This window comes from Lepus europaeus, chromosome 9, assembly GCF_033115175.1.
Source record: "Lepus europaeus isolate LE1 chromosome 9, mLepTim1.pri, whole genome shotgun sequence".
Taxonomy (NCBI): domain Eukaryota; kingdom Metazoa; phylum Chordata; class Mammalia; order Lagomorpha; family Leporidae; genus Lepus; species Lepus europaeus.
In genome coordinates this window covers 26,973,330-26,987,265 of record NC_084835.1, presented here as the reverse complement: position 1 = coordinate 26,987,265, position 13,936 = coordinate 26,973,330, and the positions used below count along the sequence as shown (strand labels likewise).

At 51.6% G+C, this 13,936-nt stretch overlaps 1 protein-coding gene across 3 annotated transcripts in view; it reads left to right on the top strand.

Moving 5' to 3' along the window:
* Positions 1-10,436: 10,436 nt before the first annotated feature.
* Positions 10,437-13,936, top strand: part of RFT1 (RFT1 homolog) — a 51,717-nt gene continuing 48,217 nt past the window's right edge. The window contains exon 1 of one of the 3 annotated variants that reach the window (XM_062201086.1): positions 10,437-10,565. In XM_062201086.1, coding sequence (XP_062057070.1) covers positions 10,503-10,565 — 63 coding nt within the window. In that variant the 5' untranslated portion in view covers positions 10,437-10,502. The remainder of the gene's footprint in view (positions 10,566-13,936) is intronic. The other 2 variants (XM_062201085.1, XM_062201084.1) reach the window with 2 other exon arrangements.

Below are 13,936 nucleotides of genomic sequence, written 5' to 3'. Positions count from 1 at the left end.
TAGTCTGCACTTCTTTCCTTTTGGATTAGGGCTTTTCACCCACAGGGTCCAATGTGACAGCCCTGGGAAGCAGGGCAGGGCAGGTGGAGTCCCTGGCTGGTGTCCCCACTGTGTTTTCACACAGACGGTGCTCAATCATTGTTGGCTACAATCAAAAGAATTTGAAAGGGTTTAAATAGACATGTTTCCAAGAAAGATATACAATGGCCAATAAGTACATAAAAAGATGCTCAACATTACTAATTATTAGGAAAATGCAAATCAAAGCCGTAAGGATATACCACTTCACATCCACTAGAATAGCTGTAATAAAAAGATAGGGGCCAGCATTGTGGTGTAGCAGGTTAAGCTGCTGCCTGCAACTCCAGCACCCCATATGGGCGCTGGTTCAAGTCCCAGTTGCTCCACTTCCGATCCAGCTCCCTGCTAATGCACCTGGGAAAGCAGTGGAAGATGGGCAAACTGTTTGGGCCCCTGCTACTTACTTGGGAGACCTAGATGGAGTTCCAGGCTCCTGGCTTTGACCTGGCCCAGCCCTGGCTATTGTAGCACTTGGAGAGGGAACCAGCAGATGGAAGATCTCTCTCTCTCTCTCTCTCGATGTCTTCCTTTCTCTTTGTAACTCTGCCTGTCAAGTAAATGAACAAAAAAGATGGACAATAGTAAGTATCGGTGAGGCTGTGAAGAAATCGGAGCCCTCATCCACTGCTGGCGGAAGCAGAATCATGGCAGTTCTTCAGACAGGTTAACCTAAGTCAACCGCAGAGTCTGCAGTTTCACTCCTAGAGAACTGAAAACATTGTTCATTGTCCACAAAAGACTGTATAGCAATGTTCTTAGCAACATTATTCATAATACTCAAAAACAGAGACAATCCAAATGTCCCTCAAATAACGAAGGGCTAAACCAAATGTGGTATGTCCACACAATGGAATATTACCCAGCCATAAAAGGCAAGGAAGGTTGATATACTCCTCAACATGAATGACCCTCAGAAACATCGTGCTAAGTGGAAGAATCAAGACAGGAAAGCCCTCCTTTTCTACGATTCATTATACGAAATGTCCAGAAAAGGGAGCCCCAAAACACCCAAAGCAGAGGAGGGGGATTGTGAAGTGACAGATAATGAGAATGGGGTGATGAAAGCATTTTAGAATTAGATAGTGGTGATGAGTGCACAACTCTGTGAGTATACTCAAACACCGGACTGCATGCTTTAAAGGGGTGATTTCATGGTACAGAGTTATATATCGATCACATATTTAAATGAGTCTAACCAGAAATGAGAACAAAAGAAGGGACAGAGGAAAGAAGGGAGGGGAGGCATGAGGGAGGGAGAGAATGGTCAGACGGCTCAATGGGGGTGAGATGGGGAGGCCCAGAATTACGAAATATTTTTTCCAGGTCACAGGGAGAAATGATGTCATCCCTGCTGGTGCAAACGTGATGAGAAGGACCCCGACGGCTCCTGCTTGCTGAGCACGTCCACTCTCCTGTGTCTGGCAGTGTGTGGGCGCCTCCACGTGCACGACCTCATTGAGTTCTTTGCGTGGCCCGTGTGACAAGCACATTAGCATTCTTAGTGTACAGATGAGGAAACTGGCTGGGAGACCCGCCGCGACTTGCCCAGGAGGCATCAGAGCTTACACGTCAGGTCCCTCTCCAGACGGTAAGGAAGCGGCTGTGTGTGACCCAGTTTTTGTTTATTCATTTGCATGACAGCCCCATGCTCAACACCAGCAGACAGAGAGGAATGTGAGTAGGTGCTGCTGCTGCTGCAGCCCCCAGGCTGCCAGGGCCCAGGGAGGGGCGCCCTGGCACTCAACTCCACAGCTCCACGCAGGTCCCCAGGCTTGGCCGGCCCACTTCGGGGCAGCAAACAGCATGCACCCAGTCAGCTGGGGAGCTCAGCTGACTTTGGCCCAAATTCTTTGGGTTTTGGATAAACAAGGGCTGCCTCGTTTCACCTCTGTGTGACCTTTCTATGCTCCAAGGAGCCAGGCCCCAGGGACTGTCCCTTGCCACCCAGCTTGTGAGAAGCCCTGGGTGACAGAGCCAGGTGCAGGCCAGCTGTGAGTGTGCCGAAGACATTTCCTCGCAAGCCCCTCTGTGAACTGCAAAGACACAGTTTGTAGGAAGCTGTCCAGTCGGGACTCAGTCCTGGCTCTGCTACCTGCTGAGTTCATCACTCGACCTTTCTGAGCCTCCATTTCTATCTGTAAAATGGGGATAAGGGCTCTTTGGGATTGTTGTGCATCATTGTAAGCCACATCATTACGTTGACAGTAGGGTTTATTGAGGTGATGCATGGAATTGAGAGGCCTGACTCAAAGTGAAGACTGTACAATATCGACCCTCACTACTGTGATGAAGCCATGAACCTAGACACAGGCTAGCAACCATATTTGTACACTTGCAGGCAAAGTCACCTTCCAACCCCCAAATGCAGCACCCATTGCATGTGACCATGCATTTGCACATGCACACGCACACCCTCAAGCATGTCTATTTATACCCAGGGACACAGACTTCGTGATCTGAAAGCAGACTGGCACATAGGCCTGCACACACACACACACACGCAAACACACACTCGCCATCTCCCCCTTGCATGTGAACACGTGCGCCTGAATTTGTATTCATTCACATATGCACGTCCTTGCCCTGGATTCGCCAATCTCAGGACCACCGGCCCAGCACTGGCCACAGCCACAGCTGACCCTGGGTTGTCCAATGGGCTCAGCACTCTCCCCTCTCCGAGCCTTCGCCACTGTTGTCCTCTTGGCCTTGCTTGTCCCTCTGTCTGACCAAGCCCTCTCGCCCTTCCCTGCAGGAAGCTCCCTGACGGCGCCGACCCCGGTTCCCTTTGCCAACATTGGCCAGCTCAGCCTGCCTAGCGTTACGCTTGTGTCCTCCCCCAGGAGGGCACCTGAGTGCACTCAGGACAGTGGCTGTGGCTCACTTGTCCCCATGTCCCCCTCCAATGCCCAGCAACAGCGCTGGCACCGGTAGGAGACATTGAATTATTTTTTTCAAAAAGATTTATTTACTTATTCATTTGAAAGGCAAGAGTTACAGAGAAAAAGGTCTTCCATCTGCTGGTTCACTCCCCAAATGGCCACAGCAGCCAGAGCTGGACTGGTCTGAATCCAGGAGCCAGGAGCTTCCTCCAGGTCTCCCATGTAGGTGGCAGGGCCCAAGGCATCGAGCCATCTTTCACTGCTTCCCCAGGCACATTAGCAGGGAGCTGGATTGGAAGTGGTGCAGCCGGGACCCGAACCGGCAGGAGGAGTTGAATTGAAGCCATCAATGTTGATGTGTGACCCTTTTGGGCTCCTCTCTCCTTTCTGCACCAGTCACTGCTTGGAGGAGACCGAGTCACTGCTCGGATGAGACGGGCCAAACCAGGCCCTGAGGCTCACCCCAACCCGCAGGCAGATCCTGGGAGCTGGGGCTACTCTGTGCACCCTTCCTGGCACTGAGTTCTCCCACGGCTTTCACAAAGGCACCACTGCCTCCAGCCCCTGCTGCCCTGACCACAGGCCCCGGGCCCAACCCCGAGAGCAAGTCCCCCCCGGGGCTTGGCCAGCATTGGGGTGGACCTCAGGACTTGCTCTGCCTGCTCTTGCAGGCCAGGAAGGAGGCAGCTTTTGTGAGGGGGCCTGAAGATTTACCCTCCGTGTCAGAACCCCTCAGGTTGCTGGTCAGTGCAGAGTCCTAGGCTACCCCAGCCTTCCCCAATAAGAAATGCCAAGGTGGAGCCCGGGAATCAGCACTAACAACAAACACTCTGGTTTCGTCTTGGGTGAGGGACTGAGAGCCGCTTGGCCTGTTCCAAATGTTGGCACTACCTCTCACTAGCCCTAAGACATGTCCCTTAGCCTTGCTGAGCCTCCACTTCCCTATCTGTGAAGTGGGAATACGAGGGGTCGGCACTGTGGCACAGTGGGTCAAGTTGCCACCTGCAGCGCTGGCATCTCATATGGGTGCTGGTTCACATCCCTGGCTCTTCCACTTCAGAGCCAGCTCCCTGCTAATGCATCTGGGAAAACAGAAAAGGATGGTTCAAGTGCTTCAGTCCGTGCACCCCTGTGGGAGATCCAGGAGAAGCTCTCGGCTCCTGGTTTCAGCCTAGCCCATCCCTGGCTGTTGTGGCCATTTGGGGAGCGAACCAGTGCATAGAAGATCTCTGTGCTCTCTTTCCCTGTTTCTCCTTCTATCGCTCTAATTCTGACTTTCAAATAAATAATTAAAACATGGCCGTGCTGTGGCTCACTTGGCTAATCCTCCGCCTGCGGCGCTGACATCCCAGGTTCTAGTCCCAGTTGGGGCGCCGGGTACTAGTCCCGGTTGCTCCTCTTCCAGGCCAGCTCTCTGCTGTGGCCTTGGAGGGCAGCGGAGGATGGCCCAAGTGTTTGGGTCCCTGCACCTGCATGGGAGACCGGGAGGAACTACCCGGCTCCTGGCTTCGGATTGGCGCAGCACTGGCCATAGCGGCCATTAAGGGAGTGAACCAACGGAAGCAAAACCTTTCTCTCTGTCTCTCTCTCACTGTCTATAACTCTCTCTCTCTCACTGTCTATCTCTGCTTGGCAAAAAAATTTTAAAAAAATAATAAAATAATTAAAATAAATCTTTGAGAAAAATCATTCATTTAAAAAAAAAAAAAGTGTACAAAGGGGCTGTTGCTGTGGTGCAGTGGGTTAATGCCCTGGCCTGAAGTGCCGGCATCCCATGTAGGCGCCAGTTTGAGACCTGGCTGCTCCACTTTTGATCCAGCTCTCTGCTATGGCCTGGGAAAGCAGTAGAAGATGGCCCAAGTCCTTGGAACCCTGCACCCATGTGGGAGACCTGGAGGAAGCTCCTGGCTCCTGGCTTCGGATCAGCACAGCTCCGGCCGTTGCAGCCATTTGGGGAGTGAACCAGCAGATGGAAGACCTCTCTCTGTCTCTCTCTCCCTCTCTCTCTCTGCCTCTCCTCTCTCTGTGTAACCTGACTTTCAAATAAATAAATAAATCTTTTTAAAAAGTGTACATAAATTAAAAGAAGAAATGGGGATATGAATGGTGTCTATCTCACGGGACTGTGGTGGAAGTGATATGCCAGGCACAGTGCCTACACGGACTCGAGCCATGCACACTGTGTCAGCCCCTTCCTCCTGCCCTGGGGCTTTTGAGTGAGGGGCACAGCCTCACAGTCCAATATGGGGTAAAGGCCCATAGAAAGCCTCTGCGCTGCAGGAAGCCTTGGCAGGGCAGGTGTCTCGGCCAGGACGCCCTGCCACCTAGTGGCTGGGGTGTGGGACCACGCCCAGGGCTCCGGTCTCCACAGGCTGAAGTCCAGGGCCCCAGCTAGCTGCCCACAGCTCAGACCCTGCCTCCTAGCCTTTCGGCAGCCTCACTCCGTGCCCTGGCTACTCTGCCAGGCTACCTGGCTTGACACCAGCCCTGGCGCTTCCTCTGCTTTGTAAAAAAATAGGTGGCTCATCTTTCCCTGGCATGGAGGTAGGAGGGAGGGAGGGAGCCAGGGGAAAACAGGTCCTTTAGTGACCTCTGGTTACACTCTGATATTCCAAGGGGGTCACTGGCCTCCCAAACCAGGTGCCTCTCCCCCCAGGAAAGAGCTCTTCTTACTTGTCTGTCTTGCTTTCCTGGTCCTTCATCATTCACTCTTTCCAAGACTCTCATGAATGTATCCATTCATTCACTATGGAAGTGTTTGCCAGGGGCTTGGGCTCAATGGTGGTCACCAGGGATTGGCCAAGTTTTTCTGCAAAAGGCCAGCAAGTAAACATTTTAGCCTTGTGGGTCAACCCACCCCCACTGTAGCAGCAAGAAAGTAGCTGTTGGGGCAGGCATTGTGGTGCAGCCTGTTAAGCTGCCACCTGCAACAGCAGAATCCCATATGAGCTCAGATTAGAGTCCCAGCTGCTTCACTTTCAGCTTACTGAATTGTGCCTGGGAAAGCAGGGGAAGATGGCCCAAGTACCTGGGCCTCTGCCACCCACATGGGAGACCCAAATGGAGTTCCAGGCTCTTGAATTATGTCTGATGCAGCCCTGGCCATAGCAGCCATTTGGGGAGTAAACCAGCGAATACAAGATATCTCTTTCTCTGTCCTTCTCTCTCTGTAACTCTGCCTTTCAAATAAATGAATAAATTTTTTTAATAAAAAGAAAGTAACTGTTGACAATATGTAAACAAATGGGTGGATGTGGCCGTACGCCAACACGCACTTTAATTGTGGGTGTCGACACTGGAATTTAATATAATCCTCATGTGCTATAAAATAGTCTTTTGATTGTTTTAAAAAACCATTAAAAATGTAAAAACTCTTCTTAGTTTGCAGGCCATAGAAAAGAGGCTATGGCCAGCGGGCCAGAGCTTGCTAGCCCTGAGCTGAGGATCCTGGAGGCAAGACTGCAGCGTGTGCCACGCCCCATCTGTGCCACTACTTCTAAAGGAATCAAGACCTTTGAAGACGCGCCAGCATTTTAAGCTGTGTTTGTGAGGCCAGCATCCCATGTCAGAGCGCTGGTTCGCATCTGATCCAGCTCCCTGCTGATGTGCCTGGGAAGGCAGGGGAAGATGGTCCAAGTGCTGGGGTACTGTCACCCAATGGGAGACCCAGAAGAAGCTCCTGGCTTCAGCCTGGCACATCCCTGATGCAGTCTGGGGAGTGAAGCAGCTTCTTTGCCCCCTGCACAACCATCCCATTGTCCCTCCCAAACCAGCCACATGGACACCCGGGCATAGGAGTATGTGCACGTAAGGAGCTCTGAGCTCTTCTGCTCCAGGGACAGCGGTGGAGGAGGCTGAGGCTGCCCCACTGGGGATTGAGCCAGTGGGTGCCCACCTCACCTGCCAGCTGTGGTCCATGGGGGTGGGCAGGCTGCTCAGGAGAAGCTCATAGAGCTTCTCAGCCACTATGCTGAACACCTTGATCCTCCAGTCCCCTCTAAAACACCCCCGGGTACACGTCCAGCCTGCTCTGCCTTCCAGAACAGCACCCCTCTGTCCCCTCTAAGAGCTCTACTGCCTTATCTGGGTTCAACCTTTCAAAGCCTCATCTCTTTGTGAAGTGTTATTACTTATTAAGGTTTTATTTTTCAGTGTTCCTTCCACTTGAATTTAAGCTCATTCATCTGCTCTAATCCTTATGACTGCCCTTTCAGGACAGAGATTTCTGCCGAGTCCCACAGATGAACATACTGAGGTCACCCAGTTAGTGAGTGGCAGAATGAGGCTTTAAGGCCAGGTCTGCCTGGCACTCCAAAGCTTGCTTCTGAGCCTCCACACGCTGGGGGTGGATGGACTTGGGGTCCTGCAGTCTGCTCCCAGCAGCAGGAGGCATTTCTAGGAGCCCTGGGAATGTGCTGTGTGGCTACTGTGGGAGGCAAAGCCAGGTGAGCTGCACTCTTATCCTCCTGGAGCTTCTTGGATTAGACAAAGATTTCTGACATATTTTAGTTTTTTCACTGCAATGCAGGCTGCTCTGAGAGCTAAAAAGGGATACAAAGTGGTCTAGGGGTCACCATCTCAGTCTGCTCAGGCCGTTGTAGCAAAATACCAGACAGCAAAGGCCACTAGACCGAGCCTGCTTAAGAGTAGACTGGTAAGGGCTCCTGACAGCTAAGGCCTAGAGTGTTTTGAGGAAGAACAGAGGTGGTGAGAAGGTAAATTGAGGCCAAACTATAAAAGGGCTTCGACAACAGAAATGTATTTCTCACTGTTCTGTTCTTGGAAGATCAAGATTGAAGTGCCAGCCAAACCAGGGCCTGGAGAGTTACCTCTTCCTGGCTCACAGTCAGCCTCCTTCCTATTGCACTCAGCAGAAAAGAGATCATATCTCCCACGACTATTATTTTTTTCTTAAAAACTGTTCACAAAAATTTGTTTTGGGGGAGCAATGCATGGCACAGCAGATTAAGCTTCTGAAAGTGATGCTGGCATACTATGTTGGAACACCAGTTGAAGTCTTGGCTGCTCTGCTCCCAATCCAGCTTCCTGCTAATGCACCTGAGAAACAAGCGGATGATGGCTCAAGTGCCTGGGTTCCTTATGCCCATGTGGGAGACCAGGCTGAAGCTCCTGGCTCCCAAATTCAGCCTTTCTCAGCCCTGCCTATTGTGTCCATTTGGGGAGTAAATCAGCAGATGGAAGATCAGTTTCTCTTTCTCCCATTCCCTCTCCCCATTTCTCTCTCTCTCTCTCTCTTGCTCTACCTTTCAAATAAATAAAGACATCTTCAAAAATATTTTTTGGCCGGCGCCGCGGCTCACTAGGCTAATCCTCCGCCTTGCAGCGCCGGCACACCGGGTTCTAGTCCCGGTCGGGGCACCGATCCTGTCCCGGTTGCCCCTCTTCCAGGCCAGCTCTCTGCTGTGGCCAGGGAGTGCAGTGGAGGATGGCCCAAGTTCTTGGGCCCTGCACCCCATGGGAGACCAGGAGAAGCACCTGGCTCTTGCCATCGGATCAGCGTGGTGCGCCGGCTGCAGTGCGCTACCGTGGCGGCCATTGGAGGGTGAACCAACGGCAAAGGAAGACCTTTCTCTCTGTCTCTCTCTCACTGTCCACTCTGCCTGTCAAAAAAAAATTTTTTTTTTTAAATTTGAGAAGCGGAGACAGAGAGAGAGAGAGAGAGAGAGAGAGAGAGGCGCTGTTCCTATCCACTGGTTCACTCCCCAAGTACCTGCAACAGCTAGGGCTGAGCTGGAGCTAAAGCTGGGAGCTGGAAACTCAATCCAGGTCTCCCACATGGGTGGCAGGAATCTAAGCCCCTGAGGCATCGCTGCTGCCTCCCAGAGTCTGCATTAGCAGGGAACTGAAGTCAGGAGCTGGAGCTGGGCATTGAACCCAGGCAATCCGACATGGGATGCAGGCGTGTCAGCCAGCATCCTACCTACTGGGTCAAGTGCCTGCCCCTCATGCTTCACTAATCCCATCACAGGGGCTGTGAAGACCTGGTTGCCTTCCCAAGCTGTAACATATGTATTTTGAGGGGACCCAAACATTTAGTCCAAAGCAGGTGCTTACTGGAATATTCAGGAAGGTCAGGACAGTGGGGTCTTGGCGGGTGGGGGGCGGAGGGGGGAGGACAGGAGTGCTGGCAGGAAGACACTTTGGGCAGAGAGGTTGGCAGGAGCAAAGGCAACAGGATGGTGCCTGAGGACCAGCAAGGGCTCCCGTGGCTAGGGCCCAGGGTGTCCTGGGAAAGGGAGGTGACCGTGTGCAAGGTGAACAGAGAGTGGGCTGGGGCCAGACCATGAAAGGCCTAAAAGAGATGAGAAAAGAACTGGGCTCCCTACGACCTGCAGAATCGATATCGCATGAACATTCTAGGAGGCCAGTGTTTTGGACTAAGCACCCACACTGGGCCTGAACAGACCAAACTACAAATCACAGTGGGGTCAGCCATGCTAAAGCTCCATGTCATCAGAGGAAAACTAAGTGGTCTTCCGTTATCAGGAGAATGCCAACAACCAAACCTCACAAATAGGCTCGTTTCACTCAGCATCACCCCCAAGCTCCCTCTGCCTTCATTCTTACACAGGAAAGGTTACGTGAAGTAACTGATGTTAGCCAATCAGTTATTTTTCTGTTGTCCTGCCTTCCTTTCTCTGGCTTCCGAGGAAAGTAACTTTGAAGCAAACAGTATGCTTTTTGTCCTCTTTGCTTTTTCAGCCCTCCTCTGTCTGTAACACCAGCGTCTTCTGCACAGCCCGCTGGAATACTGGTTCTACGTTATGGAACGCAGCGTAGCCTGGTTCTGGAATCGCGAGTGAGCTCAGTGAAGACCCCCGTGCCGCCTTGTCAGTGATTGTGCATATTGGGTGCTTCTACCTCACAAAGCTTTTCCAGTGCCTTCTTCCTCTGCTCTCACAGTTCCTAGCATACAGGCTGGAGCAGGAGCCTGGCTGGGGTCACCAGCTGTGTAAATAGGAACAATCACTGCACCTCTCATCGCGCTTTGACAACGTGACTCCATTCTCAGAGCTTTAGGAAATTTCACAAAACCATGTGTGTGAAAATGCTGCGTTTAACTTCCGGTCTTCCGGTCTTTCTCTGTAACACGAGGACAGCTCCTGTGCAGCCTAATTCAGAGAGGCTGTGGCTGTGTTTTTGTAAACCAGGGCCAAAGGCAAGACTCAGGATAAACCCTGGTGAGTTGGTTTCCCTTTGGCAGATGAGTCCAGAGAGGTTAAGTGTTTCTTGGTCGGTGAGTTGGGCTTTGGTTACTTTTATTGTGTCTCTTAGCACTGGTCACAACATTTAACTCATTTGGGAAAAGTGTGAGAAACACATCATCAAATGAGAAGGGAGAAGAACCTACAGCGCAGGCGCACTGACAGAGCCCGCTTACAGGATCGGGACTTCCGTGTCCCGCCCCCGTCGTCTCAAAGTCACCAATCAACGAGCGAGTCTCTCCGTGACGCCATCTTCTTGCGACGAAGCTGGTTGGCGGCGCTGTTTCCTGGTGCTCGAACCGAGGGGCCGAGGCCCATGGGCAGTCAGGAGGTACTGGGCCAAGCGGCCCGGCTAGCCTCCTCCGGGCTCCTCCTACAGGTACACTCTGCCCGGCCGGCTCCACCCTCACGGCAGGCGGGATTCGCGGGGAGGAGACCCAGGGGCCCCTGAGAGCCCACCTCCGAGCAGACACATCTTCCCCGGGGGCCCTTTTGTGGAGAGGGGGTCAGTAGGAGATGGTGGTAGGGGTGAGGGGCGCCTGAGCCCAGAGTTGGGAGCCTACTTCAGAGTTGTGGCTGGGCGGCTGCGTACAGCTCCTTTCCTCCTGAGCATCGTATTTCCCGTAGGAGAGAAGGAGAGAGAGAGAGAGAGAGAGAAGGTGTCATTTTGTGTTTGTTTGTTTGTTTTGACAGGCAGAGTGGATAGTGAGAGAGAGACAGAGAGAAGGGTCTTCCCTTGCCCTTGGTTCACCCTCCAATGGCCGCCGCTGCCGGCGCACCGCGCTGATCCGAAGGCAGGAGCCAGGTGCTTCTGGTCTCCCATGGGGTGCATCCTCCACTGCACTCCCGGGCCACAGCAGAGAGCTGGCCTGGAAGAGGAGCAACCGGGACTAGAACCCGGTGTGCCGGCGCCGCTAAGCGGAGGATTAGCCTGTTGAGCCGCGGCGCCGGCCAGAATCCTGTGTTTTTAAGGCAAGGGGGTCATTTCCTCCATGTCTCACTCCAGAGCCTCAAACTCTGGCTCCGCCTGAGTTCAGAGAGACCATATGGTCTGAACGCGGATTTGGGCTCAGTCAGGTCTGGACAGGAACTTCAGTACTTGATGCATGACTGAGGACGAGTGACAGCACCTTCAGACCGTCAGCTCTTCATTGATAAAATGGGAGTGTTAATAGCCGGTCATCAGCTTGTGGCAGGGATTGATTGGGGGTCATTCAAATCAACATACTTGCCACAGTTCCTGGCTTTGTAGTATGCACGTGATAAACGTTGGCTACATACCTCCTCTGTGTGATCTTGGACACAGCACTTCACCCTCTTGGCCCTGATTTTTCTCCTCTGTAAGATAGGATACAGGCCTGCCTCATGCAAAGTCCGAATCCACCTTCCACTTTACCTTGCAGGAACATCTAGATTAGGGGAAAGAGCTAGGCGGACTCGGACTTGCTAGATGGCGGCCCTTGGGAAAATCACTTGACTCCTCTGAGCATCAATTTCCTCATCTTAAATGAGAACTGTGATGCAATCTCATAGTCATTAGGAGGATTAGATGAGACCACGCCTGTTAAGTGCCTAGCACATTACAAGTACTTAATACATATTAGCTTTATTTTTTATTGTGATAATAAGGATCTTCTAAATGGTCAGTGAGCCGGCTAATCCTCCGCCTTGCGGTGCCTGCACACCGGGTTCTAGTCCCGGTCAGGGCGCTGGATTCTGTCCCGGTTGCCCCTCTTCCAGGCCAGCTCTCTGCTATGGCCTGGGAGTGCAGTGGAGGATGGCTCAAGTGCTTGGGCCCTGCACCCCATGGGAGACCAGGAGAAGCACCTGGCTCCTGCCTTGGGATCAGTGCGGTGTGCCGGCCGTGGCGGCCATTGGAGGGTGAACCAACGGCAAAGGAAGACCTTTCTCTCTGTCTCTCTCTCTCTCACTGTCCACTCTGCCTGTCAAAAATAATAATAATAATAATAAAATAAAATAAATGGTCAGTGAAGGAATGAAATGATGTAGTCTACCTAACACTAGAAAAGAGTACATCTGATATGTGAGCCATCTTCATGCAGCCCTGTTTACCCAGATTTTTTTTTTTTTTAAGATTATTTATTTGAAAAGCAGAGTGACAGGGGGAGGGTGAGAGTCTTCCATCTGTTTTTCTCTCCCCCAATGGCCACAACCCCTGGGGCTGGGCCAGGCTGAGGCCAGAAGCTAGGAACTCCATCTGGGTCTCCTACTTGGGTGGCAGGGGCACAAGCACTTGGGCGGTCTTTTACTGTTTTTCCAGACACATTAGCAGGCAGCTGGATCAGAAGCAGAGCAGCTGGGACTGGAACTGGTGCTCTGATAATGGAACACCTGTATCGCCAGCAACGCTTAACCTGCTGTGCCACAATGCTGGCCCCTACCCAGGTTCTTTTTCTATTTCACAACATGAATAACTTTTGAGTGCAGTGCTTTGTCCACAATGTTGATTTTTTTTTCAAACTTTGATGATACCTTACTATTATTGGCTTTGTTGGAAAAAAAAAAAAAGAGTTGAAATAGAAAACGCACTGGTTTAGGAGTCGGGTGGCCTACCTGTAAGATCCAGCTGGGTTACTTGTTGGCATTTAACTGGACAAATTGCTTCATGCTGAATCTTACTTGCTTTCTCTGCATTTTCCTAGTTACTTTTAAGGGTCAAAAATCAACAGATGTGAAAATTTTTTTTTCAGACTGTAAAGTTCTTTACAGAAGTAAGTGAAAACTGTATTGCTATTAAGAGTCCAGTCCAGGTCTCTGCTGTGGCCCGGGAGTGCAGTGGAGGATGGCCCAAGTGTTTGGGCCCTGCACCCACATGGGAGACCAGGAGAAGCACCTGGCTCCTGGCTTCGGATCAGCGAGCACGCTGGCCGCAGCGGCCATTGGGGGGTGAACCAACAGAAAAGGAAGACCTTTATCTCTCTCTCACTGTCCACTCTGTCTGTCAAAAAAATAATAATAAAAATAAGAAAAAAAGAGTCACTTTGAAGGGCAGCTACTGGGTAGCATGACCTTTGTTAGTGGAAACCCTTATCTAAACCATTTAGGAAATAGGTGTAGGGCCAGAGACATGTTTCTTGAACAGTGGTAACTTTGAAGTTAGTATAATTGTGTATGTGGATTTTTCTTTTTAAAATTTATTTGAAAGGCAGAGTGACAGAGGGGGAGAGACAGAGCTTCCATCCGTGGTTCACTCCCTACATGGCCATAACAGCCAGATCATAGCCAGGCCAAACCCAGGAGCCTGGAACTCCATCTTGGTCTCCCACGTTTGTGGCGTGGCCCCGTAGTTGGGCCGCTTTCTACCGCCTGCCTGTTAGCACATTAGCTGGAAGCTGGATCAGAAGCAGAGCAGCTGGGTCTCAAACCAGCACTCCAGTATGGGATGCTGACATCACAAATGGCTGAGTACCTGCTGCACCATAACACTGGCCCCTGTGTATGTGTTTTTTTAAAAATAGCCCTGATGTTTCAGTTTCTTGAGTTTTTTGATTCAGCGTTTCACAAATTACAGTGTAACTACTTAAGGTAACTTTGCAGTTAACATTTTATTCTGCAAGAATTTGAGAGTTTCTCTCTCTCTCTCTCTCTCTTTCGAGAGACATAAAGGTCTTCCTTTTTCCGTTGGTTCACCCCTCAATGGCCGCTGCGGCCAGCGCACCGCGCTGATCCGAAGCCAGGAGCCAGGTGCTTCTCCTGGTCTCCCATGCAGGTACAGGGCCCAAGCACTTG